The sequence below is a fragment of the Globicephala melas genome, chromosome 12 (genome assembly GCF_963455315.2).
Source record: "Globicephala melas chromosome 12, mGloMel1.2, whole genome shotgun sequence".
NCBI lineage: Eukaryota > Metazoa > Chordata > Mammalia > Artiodactyla > Delphinidae > Globicephala > Globicephala melas.
In genome coordinates this window covers 41284607-41305246 of record NC_083325.1, presented here as the reverse complement: position 1 = coordinate 41305246, position 20640 = coordinate 41284607, and the positions used below count along the sequence as shown (strand labels likewise).

At 34.4% G+C, this 20640-nt stretch overlaps 1 protein-coding gene across 2 annotated transcripts in view; it reads right to left on the bottom strand.

The window, feature by feature from the left end:
• FANCL (FA complementation group L) overlaps positions 1 to 20640 on the bottom strand; it is a 78529-nt gene that overhangs the window by 42165 nt on the left and 15724 nt on the right. For both annotated transcript variants that reach the window (XM_030877295.2, XM_060309554.1), the window contains 2 exons: positions 17055 to 17155; positions 3941 to 4037 (listed from right to left, as the gene is read on the bottom strand). In XM_030877295.2, the coding sequence (XP_030733155.2) occupies positions 3941 to 4037; positions 17055 to 17155 (198 nt within the window). The remainder of the gene's footprint in view (positions 1 to 3940; positions 4038 to 17054; positions 17156 to 20640) is intronic.

The window sequence follows — 20640 nt, the reverse complement described above, 5'->3', positions numbered from 1 at the left end:
AATAAACCTATCAATGTATACTCTGACTAATGGTATCTAGCTATGCAGAAGTGATAACACAAAGGTAAATATACAGGAAACCATATAGAAATATAACAGTGCTCTAAGTTAGAGGAAAAAAAGAAAGAAAGGTCTGGCTGGGATTACAGAAGAAGCCCTAGTCCAGACAATTCCAACTATTAGATGATGTACGTCAGATTATAACTGCTGCAATCACTGGAAAAACTACTTGTACACTATTTTTTGTAAGGCATGTGATTATCTCAAAGTAAATGCAGGCAGAGATCTTAGCTTTCTCTGGTTTCTAGTGCTGCTAACTAACTTGTGACCTTGGATAAGTCACTGAACTTCTCTGGCTGTTTTATATGTAAAAATGATGGAACTCAACTAAAAGCACTGTAAAATCTCTTTTCCCTCTAAAAAATGTTAATATTCTGCAAAAATAATAATGCACACTTAAAACCTCCTTGGGTCAAAAATGGAATATTTAGTTCACCTTGAGTTGCTATTTATCATCTACTGAGCTGACAATGAACAATATCAACTCTCTAACTTAAACAATCATCAACCCAGTTAAGAGTATGAACTTAATGTTTACTGTATACAGAGTAGATAAACCAAGTAGAAGTGTCTTAACTTTGGAAGTCATTAAGTACGTAGGGCACATTATGTTAAAAGAGAATATGATCCTACATTCAAATAGGGCTCAGGGTAGTAAATGGCACATATGTACTGATAAAGAAAGAGATCCACAGGGAGTTAAACAAAAAGCAGGTTATAATAAATATAATATGATGCCACATATCTGAGATAACATTCAAATATATATTTTAGGTGTAATTATGCAAACATACAAATATGTATATGATAAATGAGACTGATCCATATGTTTGTGTCTTTACTGTCTATGAGTTAAATGTATATATATTGTGTTAATTATATTCACTTCCAAGATCAATTCTGTTTATATAATATAATAAACGCTACATAACTGTATTGAACCTAAAAAGCACAAATTTATACACTTCTGAATGATTTAACATGAATTATGCAGTAGCATCCTAGATACTCATTTTTGGAGTTGTTTGTATTGTAGTACTAACTACAACAGCGATAACTGAATATTGTAAAATGACTGTCAAAATTCAGATTATTTTTCAACAGTAAGTTATAGGTATATACAAAGCCACTAGAGACTAACTGCCAAAAGCTTCACTTTAGAAATCCAGGTGACAAGAACAACAAAAGCTCCACCTAAAGAAACTAATTGAAAAACAGAGTAATTTATAATTTTTCATTAATATAGTTTTACAAGTCTCAGTTGAAACAATTCAATCAAATCAATAACTGTAAGAGAAAATAATTATTATATAATATTAAGTATATATTTTTGTCACAAACAATATTTTTTAGACTCTATAGTATACTTTTCTATGGAAAAATTTAACCCAACCCAAACTGTGATTGGACCCCCCCAGCAAAAGAATACACACAAATTGCGGCAGATTACAAAAACAGCCATCAGAGACAGAGTGCCCAGCCTCTGAAACATATCTATGATTCGTTTTTCAAGTAGTTCTGATCTTGGCCAAAGCTAAGGAAGCCCTAGGCTACTTCTTTTTTAAAGGAAGACAAAAATTTCATCCCATGGTTTAGGATGAACTGTAAATACTGCATAAAAACACACCTATAAAAATGACAAAATTCAACTGTTTCTCATTGTATTTCTTTTTGATTTATATACTTACTTTTAATGGGGGATGTCTAGACAAAATTGGTATTGTTTTCCTTGTGGGTTTTGGGAGACAGTGAGGTAGAGTGGCAGAATTGGGAGAGTATGTATTCAAGAATCAAAACAAATGCATTTCTTTACTACGTATCAAAAAATATCAGATAAAAGAAATAGAGGTTTGTGTATTTACAAAAACAAGCGTGTTGTAAGGTTTGTCAAAAAAGAGCCTGACCCTTTAAAATTCAGTTTGGATTAAGATTTTGCATTATGTACTCTTAACATGTAAGTTTTAGCTTTCACTGTTTTTAACTGGCAATCCCAAATATTCCTAAGAAAGAAATGACCACATCTAAAAGACAACTTTAGTCTCTATGAAAACCAAACTAAACGGACAAATAAAGACTCTAATAAATCATACCAACACAAGATTCATTTAGTTTCAGCCTGTCTTTTTTTTCTTTTTTTTTTAAATGCAAGTCTTTTTCTTACTAACTCAAATACAGCTTTCTCTTCTCTCTTGCCAGGGCATCCATAACAGTGCTCACAGCTATCGATGCTGCAAAAACTGACACTTGAAAATATCTTCTAGAGAAATGTTAAAAGTGTCACCTTATCTACCTTGAAAAGTTATAAGAAAAAGCAGACAGAATGGACCATACTAATGGCTACACATCCTCCCTCTCAATACTACCAATAATGTCATTAATCAAAATTAATAATAAAGTCTTGTAGCTGTAGTGATAGGCAATGTAGACTTAAATCATTATCTCTTAGTAGAAAAGACTCCAAAAATGAGGCTTTAAAAAAAAAAGAATCGGGACAGGATGTATTTTAAATTTTTCATTTTGGTCTTCATAGCAGCAAAGCAACTTTTATCAATGTACAAAATATAAACAAATAAAACTTTGAAGAAAATGACAGAACCCTTGCCACTGGCAGTATATGACTCTGGAAGGATAAAGGCAGATTTCTCCTTGATCTTAAAAAAACACACCTTTAAAAATTAAAAAAGAAAATAAAAACTTTTTCATTTAATAAAAATATTCATGTAACTTATTTTACAAAGAAGATTTCTATCCCACTAATTTTTTCTCAAAACTTATTACATATAAATCTCGAAATTATACATAAACATTCTGTGTGTAAGAAAGAGAATGAGTCATTTCTCAATTTGTCTGATATAGAGGCACTATAAGACACCAACTTTTCTGTGTCACCCAGTACAGCTTTATATATTAATTTTCTCTCATGAAAAGCTTAAATGCCAGGCACATTTTTAAAAAGGATAAACACAACTCATCTTTTCATCACTACAATCTCATGAAAAAGAGTTGATTGATGACTCCTAGGGACAATTAAAAAAAAGTTAGATGACCTGGTTTTCTCAAAGTCTAATGTTTCCCCAGTGATTACTAAGTAAATGATTAATAACCTGAACTTGCTTATTCCACTTATTTCTCAAAATTCACAATCTATAATTAAAAAATAAAGACGAAACAGCTATGTTTTGTGCCAATAAAATCAGTGAGTAGTTATAGACGACTAGCCTGTAAGGGCTCTATAAATAGAAGTGTATAACCGTTGCAAAATTTTTAAACAGAGAAGTAAAAAAATTTCAGCCAAGACAACAGAAGAAAGTATGCATATGTGTGTGCCTGTGTTTGAGGGGTCGGGGGAAGTCAGAAATAAGAACAACAAAGGTAATTCACAGTAGGAGTTGAAGACAAAAGACTTTCTTCAGTAGAACTTTACTTGGAATAGTGGACACTTCCAACTCTTTTCTACATAGGATGTTACAAAAATAACATTATGGTACTTTGAGGCTGCCAAACCTTATTTGTAGTATTTCTTTACTGTAAAGTCTATATTTTGATCAAATTTGAATTAAAACAGTGACATGAAATTATAGCTAGGCTTTGGGAAACTTAGTGAATACATTTTTTGAGGCGTTCCCAAATAATTTATTTATTTGGTCGTGTCGCACAGCATGTGGGATCTTAGTTTCCTGACCAGAGATCGATTCTGCACCCCCTGCTTTGGAAGCGCAGTCTTAACCATTGGACTGCCAGGGAAGTCCCCCAAAATAAATTTTAAGTGTCATATATATACTTTTAGAAGCAACCAGCACTCGTTTACATTGAAAACATTCACAGGGTTCATTTCCCAAAGTATTTCCTGGCCACAGTAACAGTTTAACGAAGCACATACCTTCGCCTTCAACTTGACAGTGATGAGATGCTCTCTACCAGAAGCATCTTCGGCTTTTAACTTGATGGTACTAAAGCAAGTATCCACATACACAAGCCTGGTGAGTAGAAGAGAATAAAAAACGATCACAATAGAGAGGGTGGGGCTGGGGGGAGGGTGAGGTTGGAGGATGGTAGGATTTGAAATGAAAATATTTGCTATATTCCTATTAATCCATTACAAAAACTAATCAGAGGAATTTGTGTATGCTATCCCATTATGCTGCTATAGATTTACTGCCGTTAATACACCAGCCCAGTGCTTAATGCAGTCATAGATCTCTGGATTATTTACAATGTGTGTCAAGGCTCATGCTGTGGTCAGTGAGCACTATGTTTCGGTTTTCCATCACCGGAACCTTTGGCACACACAGCATGTTCCTGTCAGACTCTACTTATGTACACATTAAACTTCCTGTCAAACTCTTTGATCCATTTCTGTAGTTTCATACAATATGAGACTTTTATGCTTCCTTTATTTGTTTTTCTCCTCAATGAACTTCTCCTTTATTATAAATAATGTTATTGTACAAAAGCCTGGCTAGTATTAGTTCACATACTCAAATTGATCCTCTAAGGAAAATGCTGTATAAGCACAGGTACAGCCTGGTCTCCTAACAATAAATTTTCTTTTTGTGCAATATATAGCTTCTGACACTTAACCTGGGCATGTATTCAAGATGACTAATATTTTAAACACATACCACAAGCACAATTGTTTTGGCTTTAAGTTGCTCTAAATGCATGAATTTTTTACAATGGAAACCAATACCCTTTGAAATATATCATTCTGTAAAAATATGGTCCCTTGAGAAGCATAAGCTACTGCCAAAAAGGTTCAAATTTAGCAGTATATTTACTAGTGAACTGGGCATGTGGATATTTTTTTGACATTTTTACAATACCATTCTCTTGTAAAGATAAAAAGTAGCCTAACAGTATTGCACAACTTATCACCCAGACTGATGGTAAAACCTGTTAGGGTTCAAAACTAACATCAGCCTCCTAACCTAGGAAACATTTTTTTAACAACACTATATGCTGTTTAGTCACTGGCCAGATATAATGGTAAAATGGGTCAGTTTCAAGAAGTTCTGGGCAATAAACTTGTGGAACACTATTTGTAATGAAAAACAGATCTAAATCTGAAGATACATATCTTCAATAATAGAATAAAAAGTAAAACAGAACAATCTTTATCAACAGAAAATTTTTTATCATAATCTATAAAAAGTCGAGTCTGAGAAAACAAAAGAAAATTATTCTAGAAATGTTTATTTACATAAAAATATCAATGACTCTATATAGTTAATCATTATTTTCTTTCAGCTTTATTTGTAAATGTCTCATATCCCCCTCCCCTCAAAAATTTACAACCTGAGACTTTATCACAAGTTTTATCAGTATGACTGTAAGGGTTAGATACATGGGCATCTGACTCTTTGAAAACATCAACACTTCAGATTCAAGATGTTGAGATGAGCATATGCATTTATATCCTCTCTCTACTCACACACAGAAAAAAGGAATTTTAAAAAGATATGCATAATCCCACAGTTATAAAAAGCACAAGAAGGAATAGCATCAATCAAAGCAAATTTTCAACAAACTTTATAAAGATGTCAAGTGGTCAAAAGAGCACTGAGTAACGAAAGAGATTAGAGGAGAGAGAAAGAGGGCTCCAGGAGGGAGACAGCTGGCAAAAAAAGGAAGTCTACAGAACAGAGGGTATTACTTATATGTGGGAAGAAATTAAGGAAATTTTTTAAAAATACGAGAAACAAAAATCGGAAGAGGAAATTTTAAACTAAATCATAAACAATAAAGCTATGTTAAAAATGGTAATTGCTCTACCATTAGCTTTTCAGTGAAAAATATTTATGTAGTCATAAAAAGTTAAACTGCTTACTAATTACAATTTTTAGAATTCAGCAATAGACAAAGCTAGCAGACTTAATTATAGTTACAGAAACTAATGTAAATATATTTGATCATTGCAATTTAAAACAGAGACAACAAAAATTGAGAAGGAGAAAGATATGAGGAGGGAAGATAAGAAACATTAAATTTTGTAATTGCTAATTTGAGAGTAAGAGATACCATCTTTAATTGAACAGACATGAAAGAAGTTTAAGAAATATTAAAGCAAATAGAAGAATAAAAGAATAGTGATGAAGGGAGAGAGAAGGCAGTATATAAACTAAATCCATTTTTATTACAGTAGTTAATCAGTATGTAATTCTGATCAATCAAGCAACGCTGAATATAGGCATATTTTTTAGAAATACAGAAGTTACTTGTAAACATGAACATTTCAGAGAGTTTGTCTCAAAGTGTAAGACCAGGGATGGGATATGGTATGGAAAAAGCCTGCTGCTTTTCATTATAAGCCCTAAATAGTTTAGAAGCATGATGAATATATACAGAGACAGAGAGCAAGAAGGAATAGGGAGAGAGAAGGAACAACTAAACTACCAACTAGCACTTTTCATACTTCTCATTGCTGCTTGACATCAACATGTTCAAAATCATTATGGCACATCTATAAAATAAGACAGAAATAAACTAAAGTTCTAGTCTTTTGTTTGCAATCACACAGACAAAGTTTAAGATGTAGAAATAATACATTAGAGAAAAACAGGCTTATGCTCAAAATACTGCCCTGCAGTCAAAAGGATCATAAGGTTAATTTTGTTAAGCTTTAAGACAAAATTCAAACTTTTAAAAATTTATAATTTCAGGTTAATCTCAGCATGGTCATTTAAAATTAAACATTTTACCCATGTTGATTCCTGTCTACTTTGTTTGCGGAAGAAGGAGAAAATTAATTGTGATTATTATCACGTTTGGTACATGTGACTGAGATTGGCAAATGTGCTCTAGCATTTATTCTCAGCTTCTTCCTTTTGGTAAGAGGATCCCAGCTACTGTAGCACTCCACCTAAACCGAGTTTTAGCTGGGTACACTCTATCCAGCTAGCAACCCTTCCACTGTCCTTGGGTATCAGCGTATCACTAAATTTTGGCCAGTGTACTGCAAGCAGAAGTGATCTGTGCACCTTTTGGATCATTTATAAGAAAATCATGGCTACCCCTCCCCCAATCCCTCCCATTCTCCCTTCCTGTAGAGTGGAACTTAGGCCAATATGACCCAGCAAAGACCATGCCAACAAGAACAACCTCTTAGTGCAGCTCTGACCAACAGAACTTTCTGTGATGATGGAGGTATTCTATATCTGCACCATCCAAAACAGTAGTCACTCATCATATGTAGCTACAGAGGACTTAAAATGTAGCTAGTATGAATACTAAATTTTTAATTTGAGTTAATTTAAATGTAAGTATCAATAGTCACATGTGACTAGTAGCTACTATGCTGAACAGCGCAACCAGTGTATGGTTGAAAAGCAAAAGAAACCTGGGCTCTTGTATGACCCTGTGAAACAAAGCCACCAACTCACTCTTGACCACCTGCCTACCTGTGGCCTATTAAATGAGAGACGAATAAAATTCTATTTTGTTTGAAACACTGAGGATTTGGAGTTCTCTTTGTTAACAGCAGCTCAGCCTGTACCTTAACTAGATAATCAATATTTGTATCTATTCACAACAGAAAGGAATATCTTAATGTTTGGTCTACAGAAGAGATATTAAAGGGGAAGAAAACAGCAATAAGCTCTTACAAGTAATATTAAAATCAGTTTGTCTTAAAAAAAAAAGGCTATTTCAAATGTTCTCTTTTATTGGTAAGTTGGATATCTCAATTTAAACAACATGAAATAAATAATTTCTACTCATTTATTAAAATAATACATTTGGGCAACTTTCATTATTGGAAAGCTCAAATTTTTGAAAAGTTATAAACACATTTAAAACTTATAAGTTTAGGTATTTACTACTTAGCTAGACATATTCCAAAACTGACTAAGAAATTATAAAAACATAAATATAAAAATCTAAAGAAATAAAACACTATACTTTTTTTCGCACTTTACTTTGCATTTGTCATTTGCTGCATTTCTTTATAAGTTACTGCTTGCAATAACTAAAATGGCACTAAACTTAGAGTTAAGGGGTTTTTTTTTATTTTATTTATTTATTTATTGGCTGCATTGGGTCTTCGTTGCTGCACACTGGCTTTCTCTACCTGTGGTGAGCGGGGGCTACTCTTTGTTGTGGGGCGTGGGCTTCTCATTGCGGTGGCTTCTCTTGCTGCGGAGCACGGGCTCTAGGCGCCTGGGCTTCAGTAGTTGTGGCTCGCGGGCTCTAGAGCACAGGCTCAGTAGTTGTGGCGCACGGGCTTAGTTGCTCCGCAGCATGTGGGATCTTCCTGGACCAGGGCTCGAACCCGTGTCCCCTGCATTGGCAGGTGGATTCTCAACCACTGCGCCACCAGGGAAGCCCAAGAGTTAAGTTTTTTAAACATTTGAAAGGGATATTAATACTTAAGCTTCAGAGAGGTTTTTGTTGTTCTTCTTAATAGGTGAATGTTATCAGTATAGAAAAACAGAATGAAAGTGCTTTATACCTCTTGAAATACTGTACTTACTCTGACCAAAAGCTTAAGTTATACAGTTTTTTCCATTAAATATCTAGATGCATTTATGTACTAATAACATCAAAAGGCAGACTGAAGACCTTCATGTTTTAATAAAGCACCAAAGTTTCCATTTCCACTCTCAACTTTAAGCATTAACTACTTCAAAAAACAACCTCCCTAGTTAACATTTTTCCTCCCTGTGTTTTCTGTACACCAGTCTATCCTGCCTTCCGTTAACTAGATTAATCTTCCTAAATATCTTTTTAATCATATCAACCACTTGCTCAAAAATACTCAGTGAGTCCCCATCACCTGCATATAAAGAATCCTTAGCCTAAGAGTCAAGACCTTTCAGTCCGGCCCTAATATTAATCCTCTTATGTGAGCAACTGATCCACTCCGAAGTCCAAAAATGGACTGCACATTTCCATCATTACGAAGTTGCCTCTCCCATTCCTACCCTTTTAAGGCTTTCTATATGCCTCCCAAGCTTTCCCAATATCTACTTCCTCTCAGAACTTCCTAAATTATCCGTAGCGCAAAAGAACTTCACCTTTCTCTAAACTCTCATACTGCTCCTTTTCGTGTTGAGTTTTGCCTCCCAATCAGATAAGCTTTTTTTTTAATAAGCAATATGAAAGTTATTTTTCTATGTATGTGTCAATGCTCTATGTATTATATGAACATATAAACAAGCTGCTGTCAAACTGGTTCATATTTACTGATTCGCATGTAAGTTTTAAACAACTAATGCAAATTCTGTTTAACTAGATACTCTAAGCATATTACCAATGTTTAGAAGGACAATTTTTTCACTATCATATAATTTGCATTCAGTGATTTGGATATATGTATGAGGTAAAAGCACTCTATTTATAAAGGTCATTTAGAATGAAATTCATACTTTTCACATCTATATTCTTATGCGTTATACAACAAAATTATCATAATTAAATCATAACACTAATTATATGTTGTAAAACTCATATATAGTCGGACCTTTTGGTGAACCAGTATCTCACCAACTTTATATTTACTTTACACAAGGAATTATTTGAGTCACATAACTTATGTTTCTTTTCAACCCTTATTACTAAGCATCATTGGTTGCATTTAAAAAATGAAGAGTATGTGGCTCTGAGAGGTTATGTGACTTGCCCAAGGTCACACAGCTGATAAGCCAGAATTAAAGCCCTTGTCTCATTACTGGAATTAATTTAGTATTAACAAGTATCTCCATTTCTCCCAATATGTTATATAATTCTTTGAAATGCACTGAGAAATTATAGAAGATATCACCATCAATGAATTAAGTCCATTTCAAAAATATTGGACTTAATTAAAAATCGAATTTAATACATGTTGACAATCTTTCAGCAGCACAACAAATTTAGTAAAACTCAGCTCTTTCGCAAAATAAATTTAAAAGGCCAAATAGTTTAATTCTACTCACTCTAAGCGATAAATAATATGCTACATTAAAAAGGACAAAACCATCAGGTCACTACCCCTGTTTGAATCATTTAAGCTCTGAATTATCTAGGACCATGTGATTACTAAAACAAACATAAGATATCCTATAAATAAAGTGACTATGCATTTCTTTTGCACTGGGACACTTTTGAGACTAAAAGGGGCCACGATAAAAGGCATAAGTTAGGACTATCCTAGGTAAAGTGGGATATAAATCAGCCATTCTATAAAGCAAACAAAGCTTTCAACTTCAGGACATTCTTAATACCAAACAGAAAATCCTATTAAACCCCAAGAATTCTGTTTAATTCTTACTGTTTTAATGAGCCATTCTGTAACATAACACAAGCAGAAGTTAATAGAAACCCATCAAGACACTTTTTTGCAGCACCCACCTTCCTGAGCCAGTATAACACCCAAAATCATCCACAACTTCATCTTACCCTTAGGACAACTTGCTGTTTTTAGTGTGTTTTTAAAGAAGTTGAAACAAGTATAGAAATTACAATAATAGCAATCAAACTTAAGATCAGCTACTAATTCTCAATGTCATTTCTATTAAAAAAAAAAAAGGTATACGAATATAGAGGAAAAAGGAAAGATTTCAATCATATTTTAAACATTTCCTTTCTTCTAACTTAATTTTTTATAAAGCTTGATACTATAGAACTGATTAGATATGTCAAGTATGTAATTTAAAAACACAGCAAGGTTTTCCTTACCTTAAAAAAAAAATCCTTCTTTTATTATCAGATTTTACTATTCCACTAACAAATCTACAAGATTATTATTTAGAGTGTAAGTAAAATACAGATATTTTATTTGGTCTAGGAATCATGAAGATTCTGAAAATCCATTTAAATCAATTTGTCATGCAAATCATTATGTGTGTCATTTTAAAAGATATTTTAAATTAAGAAGCTAGACAGCTGCTCGGGTATCACCTCACAAAGTAACAATTCTAGCATGGGGACAGCACAGTTCAGGTCTCATTTGTAGCTCTGAGGGTCCTGAAACCCAGTATTATCAGTGTGCCAAGTATACCAGGCCCGATTTAAGAATTAAGTCACAAAAATAAAACTGAAAGGAGATGTTCTTACTTCGCCAGACAGTGCTGGATAAATACGGACAAAATCATACTATTTGGCTTCTCACAATCAATCCGTGCAGGCAACTTCTCTTCTGCTAACACTGTTTATTTGTAAAGACTATGAAACTAATGATTAGGTAACAGCAGGTATATTCTAATTCAATCATGCAACCTAGTCACTATAATTAAACTATGAGCTTTCATCAATCTAAGCAACAGATTTCAAAACTATCATTTTGCACATGGCCAATTTTATCCGTGGTGCGATAGTCACACTTTGAGGCTGAAAACTAATAAAAACTACGTCCAAGTACTTGAGGGAACTTTACTAAAGGCTCCGTACCAGAGCTATCCCCACAGCACAACTCCAGGGAGCCATCATTCACGCCAAAGCCTGAGCACTGTTATGCAGCCAGCCTTGGCAATGGACGCTCATCTTACATACAAAGCTGGGGATGAAAATATGTATCTTGAAACTTATTCTGAGAATTAAACAAGAACTCTATAAAGTAGCTAGCAGGAACTTAAAACTGGAAGTTCCTATATATAATAATCTAAGGAGGAGACAAACATTTAAATTGTGATGAATGCTATGGTGGAGGCATTCATATCCTTACCTTTGGCTTTCATCTATTACCTAAGTTAGAGACCTGTTCCTTTTTCTCCACTATCAGAACAATGTATATAAAGCAAAGCAATGTCAGTACTTCCTACTTATCTATAAAAACATTTATTCCATAAAATATTTTATATATTTGCACTATTTCTCTTATAACTTTGTTGCTAACAGCTCTCAAAAATCCTATAAGTATATACCATAGTACCTATCTGAGTTAGAATTAAGTACTACTGGGATCCATCTACTTAAATTCTGACTCTTCCACTAGATATAAGTTCCATGAGGAATCTTAAGTCTTGCTTGTGTATCTTCACTGCCTTACATTATAGGCATTCAATAAATAATAGGTGGAAAAAAATGAACAATTCAAAAATCTGATATTTGCATACTCAATGCTTCAACTGATTTTCATTACTGGAGTTCTCCCAATAATGTCACATCTGCTTAGAAAACTGCCTCAAACTGACTATATCAAAATAACAGAAATAAAACTAGAAGAACATTTCTTCTTCCCTTTCCAAACCCTTCCTCCATTCCTAACTATCCTCTAGACACTAAGATCTTAACATTTAAGCATCAGAAAATAAGTCAAAATAATTTTTCTCTTTTCTATCACTTTAAATCCAAAGAATGATCAGGTCCATAACATCAACGCCTCAAGAAAAATCTTCATAACTTCAGCAGAATTGTTAAGAGTGCATCTCAATTCATTACTTGTCTTCTGTCTCTCCCCTCCATTGTTTTGCTAAATTTTCTAAAAAAGGTTTCATCCATCCCAAATCCTATTCAGGAATGATACCTTATCAAATAAAATGGAATTTCACGAATACGCATTAACCGGTCCTCAATATCACCATAATAGTACATTTCAAATTATATGTAACATCCATTTCTGGCTAAAATGGAGTACCTTACTGAAGACCAAAACTTCCACTGAGAACTACTAAAGTAGCCTGATGAAAGGGAAAAGAAAAAAAAAAAGTTTGAAGATGTCAAAAAATTGCTAAAGCAACCAGGACTTGAAGGACCAAGGTCCTGAAGAAGGGGGAACAGAGGAGAAGTAAGCCAACACTTCAGCCATTTTTCCTTCAGGGTATTTAGCAATTCTGGGCATAGGGCAAGAAAAGGAGGATCTGGGTAAATGGCGCAGGCAGAGAGCTACTAGTAAGTGGCAAACAAAAAACAAAAAAATCAAACAAAAAAAACCAACAACAAAAAAACAAAACAAAAACCCTAACAGCATTTCTGGCAATCTCTTGAGGATAGAGAAATAAAAATAACAGACTTAAAGGGCCAGAATCTGGTGAAAAGGTAGGGTCAGAGACTGCGGCCATATATTCTGGCAATTTTCCATCAAAACTTTTAATAAACTGCAAGGGATAAGAGGATAAAAAGCCAAGCAGTAAGCCAATGAAAAACAAAGGATAATATTTAGAAATCTCATAATACTGAGGAGAAATTTATTAGAATTTAGAACCCACCAGTGGGAAAAAGTCCCAGTGAACATCCCTAAGCTCTCAGTGGGAACCCTTGGAGGGTTACCGGTCAAAGCAAAGTCAACAAGAGGTATATGAAGCACTGCCCAAAATGAAGCCCAGACTCTAATGGGCTAAAGGTAAACTAGCCTAATGAAGACAAAGATTAGAGTTTAGGATCGACCAAGGGAGAAATCCAAATGAGCACACTTGGCTCTTGCTTGAAAGCTCTGGAGGGTTATAGCCTGGGAGAGGGAGAGGAGCAATAAGAACCCTGCAAAAATGACAACCCACCCTGAACCATTTCAGTCTCTATGGCAACCTGCCCCCACTTTATATTCCTAGCAAAGAAAAAAGTAAACCCTTTGTAGAAGAAAATATCATCTGGAGCTTCCAAACTTTTTAATACACAATTTCCAACACTCAACAAATATTATTAGGCATAGCACTGCAGCCTGAATGGCCAAAGGCAAGTACAGAAGAACAGCCAAGACAGTGAAAAAAGGGGCATTAACTAAAACGCCTACAAATTAAGCCAGTTTCCTCCTTTCTCCCCTTTTGCCGTTTTGTATTTTTTGTTGTTTTGTCTTTTTTTCCCCCCAAAGAAAAAGTAATCATGTTATTGAGAAGAGACACAGAGATTTAAGGTTTTACATTTTTTTTTGTTATACAGTATTCAATTTTGTATTGATTCAATTGTGAAAATAAAGAAAAACCCTTACTCTCTGATGTTAAAAAAAGTCTAGGCCTTGGTATTCACCCAACAAAGTTGAAAAATAACGTCCACATGAAAATCCTGCACATAGATGTTTACAGCAGCTTTATTCATACCTGCCAAAATTTGGAAGCAACCAAGATGTCCTTCAGTAGGTGAATAAACTGTGGTTCACCCAGACAATGAACTATTACTCAGTGCTAAAAACAAATGAGCTAATGAGCCATGAAAAGACTGAGGGGAAATTTAAATACGTATTACTAAGGTGAAACAAGCCAATCTGAAAAGGTTTCATAATGTGTGATTCCAGCCATATGATATTCTCGAAAAGGCAAAACTATGGAGACAGTAAAACGAACAGTGGTTGCCAAGGGTCAGGGGAGAGGGAGGGATGAATAGGTAGAGCATAAAGCATTTTTAGGGCAATGAAACTACTTTGTACAATATTATAATGACAGATACACGCCTTTATACATTTGTCCAAAACCATAAAATGTACATCACTAAGAGTAAATCCTAATATAAACTATGGTTTTGGGGTGATAACAATGGTGATAACAATGTGTCAATGTAGGCTCATCTATTGTAACAAACGTACCACTCCGATGGGGGATGCTGATAATGGTGGAGTCTATGCGTGTATCTGGGGGCAGAAAGTATATGGGCAATCTCTGTACCCTCCTAATTTTGCAATGACCCTAAAACCACTCTAAAAAAATTAAGCCTATTAACAAAAATTAATAAAAGCACTAGGAATGCCAAGATCCAGGACTATATGACAGAAAACCACAAGACAAAAATTAAAGAATAAAGAGACTCAAGGGGATCTAGATTATGGAAGTAGGTAGAAAAATTTTAAAACAACCATAAAAAAAAAAACAGAGAAAAAGATGGAGAATTTCAACAAAGCATTAAAATCTAGTAGAGTTATACTAATATCTAACAAAGTAGACATTAAGGCAAGAAATATTGCTAGATACAAAAAGAAACATTTAATGATGAGGGAAAATCCACAAGGAAGATACAGCAATTATAAATGTGTATGCACTCTAAATTAAAAACAGAACTTCAATATGATCCAGCAATTCCACCTGTGGGTATATGTCCGAAGGAAACAAAATCACAATGTCAAAGAGATAGCTGCACACCCATGTTCACTACAGCATTATTTACGATAGCCAAAACATGGAAACAACCCAAGTGTCTACTGATAGATGAACAGATAAATAAAATGTTGTGTATATATATATATACAGTGGAGTACTTTTCAGCCATAAAAAAGGACATCCTGCCATTTGCAACAACCTGGATGACCTATAATGGGCATTATGCTAAGTGAAATAAGTCAGACAGAAAAAGACAAATACTGTATGATCTCACTTATAATGTGGCATCTAAAAACATCCTAAAAAACTGAGTTCATAGGGCTCCCCTGGTGGCGCAGTGGTTGAGAGTCCGCCTGCCAATGCAGGGGACACGGGTTCGTGCCCCAGTCCGGGAGGATCCCACATGCCGCGGAGCAGCTGGGCCCGTGAGCCATGGCCTCTGAGCCTGCGCGTCTGGAGCCTGTGCTCCGCAACGGGAGAGGCCACAACAGTGAGAGGCCCGCGTACCGCAAAACAAACAAGCAAAAAACTGAATTCATAAATACAGAGAAAAGATTGGGGGTTGCCAGAGATGGGTGTGGAGGGTGGGTGAAATGAGTGGAAGAGGTTAACAGGCACAAACTTCCAGTCAGAAAGTAATTAGTGGGAGTGTAACGTACAGCATGGTGACTACAGCTAATAATATTGAACAGCTGACGTGAACAACATGGCAGTTAGGTGCACCAACCCCCAACACAGTCAAAAATCCACCTATAACTTCACAGTTGACCCTTCATATCTGCAGTTCCACATCCACACATTAAACCAACGGCAGATCGGATAGTACTGTAGTACATATTTATTGAAAAAAAATCTGCATATAAGACCCCGTGACGCTCAAGGGTCAACTGGATTGTATATGTGAAAGCTGCTAAGAGAATAAATCTTCAATGTTCTCATCACAAGAAAAAAATATGTAACTGTGTACTTATGCATGTTAACTAGACTTCTTGTGGTAATTATTTCATAATACATACATATATTGAATCAGTATGTTGTACATCTGAAACTAATATAATGTTCTGTGTCAATTTTATCTCAATAAACAAACATTAAAGGGAATTCTTTAGTCAGGAGGAAAACTACTCTAGACAGGAGAGAAATGCAGTAAGGAAGAAATGAAGAACACTGGGAGAAATAATTGTGTGTGTATAATACTGACTTTAAAAACAACAATAATGTTTGTCAAATTTAAATACAGAATTAAAATGCATTATAACAACAACACAACAAAGTGGAGAAAATGCATTCAAGAGTTTTAGATCCTCGCAATATAAGAAAATTGGTAAAGATAACAATGTATATTTTGCTATGTGTATGTTGTAATCTCTGAGGTAACCTCTAAAATAATAAAAAAAAAACCTAAAAAGTTAATAGAAAGAAAAATATAATAAAAATTGTGATTAATTCAAATAAAGGCAGATGAAGAAATAAAACACAAAATACATGAGACAAATATAGAAAACATACAGCAAGATAATAGACATAAAACTAAATATATTGGGTGATGTCAGTGAAAATGGCAGTCAGAAGTTCCTAAAATTCTCCCCTCCATATAATAGCAAAAAGAAAACCAACACAAAAAAACTGTCAGAAAAAAAGGCAAATATGTGAGGTGATGAATGTTAATTAATACAATTGTGGCAATCCTTTCACAATGTATAGGTATATCAAATCATCACACTTTAAGTATGTAAAAATTCTGTCAATTATATCTCACTAAAACTAAAAGAAAAAAGAAAATAACGTTATATGTTCAGTGAAAATATGGTAACATCTTAATTTACTGTGTACATAAAAATGTTATTTTTTTCCAAATTATATTTAGAATGCTACCTTGTAGGTCAATTTTTTTATGATGATATACCTTTAATTCACAGCCACAATAAGGATCAGATAGTCTAACTACATGACACTTTTGACTAAAAACAGTGCAAAATAAATTGCTAAAACTGCACATATCTTAAATTGAAATGCATAAGAGAAAGGCATTTCTAAAACATTTTAAAATGGACATACTTATCCCAACCAAGAGTTCCTATCTCTTCAATAAGGCTTGAGTAGAACTGGGGAGGAGGAGGTAGTACATACAGCTCTTTTTTATTCTTTAAAGCAACTTCCTGTTTAAAAGAAAAAACTTGAATCAGCTTCGGAATGCTACACAATGAATTATTAGTACCTGATTACGAAACACAATTCTGTAATCTTTGAGCCTAACTAAAGTATCCATTATTTTTATGGAAAATCCAGCTGAATGATTCCCCTTCTCATTAAAAAAAACATGAAAAGGGTAAAGGACTGTACTGAAGGTCATGTAAAACTGTCAGTTATTACACCATACAAACTTAAGACTCTCATGTTCTCCTAGACTATTATGCCTATCAGAGATGAAAAAAATTCACACACACACACAAACACACACACACAAAACCTCCTCATTCTCAAGGCTTCACTATTTTTCTACTCCTGTTGATATAAAGAAACATGTACCTTTAAAGAAAAGCCTGAACTCTATGTATATTGCCTAGACTGATACATTTGCACACCTTTGTGAATCACATTCTTACAAAAACCCTTCATTATCACAATAAATATATACCTGTTAATTTCTTTCACTGACTTACATGCTGTATTACTCCCAGACCAGCTAAGTGTTCTGTCATCTATCTGGCTAGATCACAGCTCCTTTCCCTGCTAAGCCCACCTATGATATCTTTAAGATGGTTTATGTTCCCCCAAACAAAACTAAAATTTACATTTTTACAAGCAATACAAATATCACTAGAGTTGCTGAGGCTGAAAATTACCAGTTATTTCAAAGGTGCTAACCTAGACCAATATCTTATTTGGAAAGTAAAAATAAATGTATCTATACAGATGTTCATATGGTCTGGATTATCAAAAGGTTATTATAAAAAGAAATAATTAAACCAGAAATTAATTAATAAAAACCAATAAAGAAATTAAAAACCAGATATAATACATAACAAAACCAGATGGGAAGAAGTATAAAAATTATAAGTACTTCTGGTAACCCTAATAATAAGTTTAAATTTTTATTTAAGTATATATTTATTAGTCCTTATCCTTTTTTTTTTTTAAACAAGGATAGGAGACAATTAAATTGAGGTAACACTAGAAAGAATAGATTTTTACAAAACAGCGTTTCAAAATCAGGACTGTTTACTGAAACTACTTTAATAGAGTTCCAAATCTGCTTTAGGATAAAAACAAGCAAACAAACCAAACTGTGAAAGCAGGTTTGTAAAGCCCAGAACGTCAATGTGAATTAGAAGGGAAGCTCCCACAAGACAAAAAGGACACTGCTTTTTTATCAACTAAATACCTAATGCTGTATATAGATAGCCTGATGGTCCACAGAAATAAATTTGTACTATTAAGATTATCCTGTTACTAATACTACTACTAATGTCAATATTGTTCCTGGACTTATAGATGTAATAGCTATACAGTATTTATTTGCAAATTTTTTTAATTCAAAAATATTAATTACTACTATTCACGTATACTGAAGGTTAAAAATAAACTTGGATAATAATAAAAATGTACTTTAATCTAAGTATATGACATTTGTAAACTCTACCTTCTACCTTGGGTCAGACAAGTTATTCCTATTTTAGAACTGTAACAGAGAAAAGGGCAAAGGCAGAGAAGCAAAGTGTTCTTTGTGGACAAGGAAGCAAAGGTACATAGTAGAAAGAACACAGGCTTTACAAACAGGTTTTAATTCCTAATTTTAAACATTTCCAAGTTTTGAGGCCTTAGGCACTCAGTGACTCAGCCATAAAAAAGGAATAAAATAATTTACCCTGTTGAGTTCTTTTAAAACAACTGTTCAGAGCTTCCCTGGTGGCGCAGGGGTTTAGAGTCCGCCTGCCGATGCAGGGGACGTGGGTTCATGCCCCGGTCTGGGAAGATCCCACATGCCGCGGAGCGGCTGGGCCCGTGAGCCATGGCCGCTGAGCCTGTGCGTCCGGAACCTGTGCTCCGCAACGGGAGAAGCCACAACAGTGGGAGGCCCGCGTACCACAAAAAAACAACTGTTCATTTATCAGATATGTACAAGCTCCTACTATTCGCCTAGTTATTAAGGAAACTCCATGAGAGATTTAACAAAATTTCCTGAAATAAGATCAACACCTACTGATTTCATTTGGGCAACATTCTCAATACTTTCACCAGTGATTACATTAAATGAACGCTATTACTAACAATACAACCCAATAAACTACAAATTCTTACATTTTTAGGTACAGTGCCATACATGTGCAATAGCATCACCAACTCTGTCCACAATTTCTTCAGAAAGCTAAAGTATAGGATCTCATTTCACTCAGAAATGCAATAACAAATGTACTAAATAGAATATTGTGAACTGGAGATCAATCTCCAATTATTTTAAACTAATGAGTATTTCTTCAAAATTAAATGACCGATAGAGCTTAAAGTTAGCTTCAGTAGTAATGAGCCACAGTATATACAGTTTTTACTCTGGTTCCCTTACTCCAGGGATCCCCAACCCCCAGGCCGTGGACTGGTCTGAAGCCTGTTAGGAACAGGGCCACACAGGAGGTGGTGATGCACAGCAGGAGGTGAGCGGAGGGGGGAGTGAGCAAGGCTTCATCTGCGGCTCCCCATGGCTCGCATTACCGCCTGAACCATCCCCCCATCTCCCCCACCCCCCAGCTTCATGGAAAAATTGTCCTCCACAAGACCAGTCCCTGGTGCCAAAAAGGTTGGGGATCACGGCCTTCGTCCTATTTGTACAGGTTATCAAAATTATGATAAAAAGACAAAAGGAACTTTTCAAACTTGTTCAATGTCAAGGAGATGTAAACCAAAATACGCTTCACTTCTTCACCTTACATTTTTTAAGGTTATCCTGTTGTGGCCTTTGACGAAATTGATAATGAATGTTGATAATCCTTATTAATTAGGGTTTACAAATTTATTAGTCAAAATTTAAACTTTAGAATCTGATATTTTTTTATACTCTTTATTTTGATCCCAAACTTTTCACCAAAGCTCCACCTCAGCGGGTTGTTATGAGGATTAAAAAAAGGACTCAAGACAAATCTAGCAAGTAAATAAGCTCTGAATATGTGGCAGCTGCTCCTAACAATAAGAAGGCCTCAAAAAAGAACCACAAAGAAATATCAAACTGCTTTCAGTTGTTAGTAGCTATATATTGCTACTGTAATTTTGTAAAACAAATATAAAGAAATATTTTATAGATATGGGAAAAGCGTAAGTGAAACATACAAGTAAAAACATAATAAAATGACTGTTAATATTCGAAATGAAAATTTTCAGATTAAAAAGAGATATAAGCATAAAGTCAAACAAGTAAAATCCCTATGCCAAATTTGAAATGAAAATTTTGAAATGAACTCATGATTGTTTTCTTTCTAAAAAGCATTTTTTTCAGGCTTTGTCCACTGAAAAGGCCTAGAATTAATACCAATGAACACTCCAGTTTTGAGACTGTGGCATTCAAATACCATTTCCTACAAAAAAACCATAGGTCTTCTGAAAAATAGGATGACTTAATGAAACTGGGGCAAATGGTGTCATAAAGCAAAGC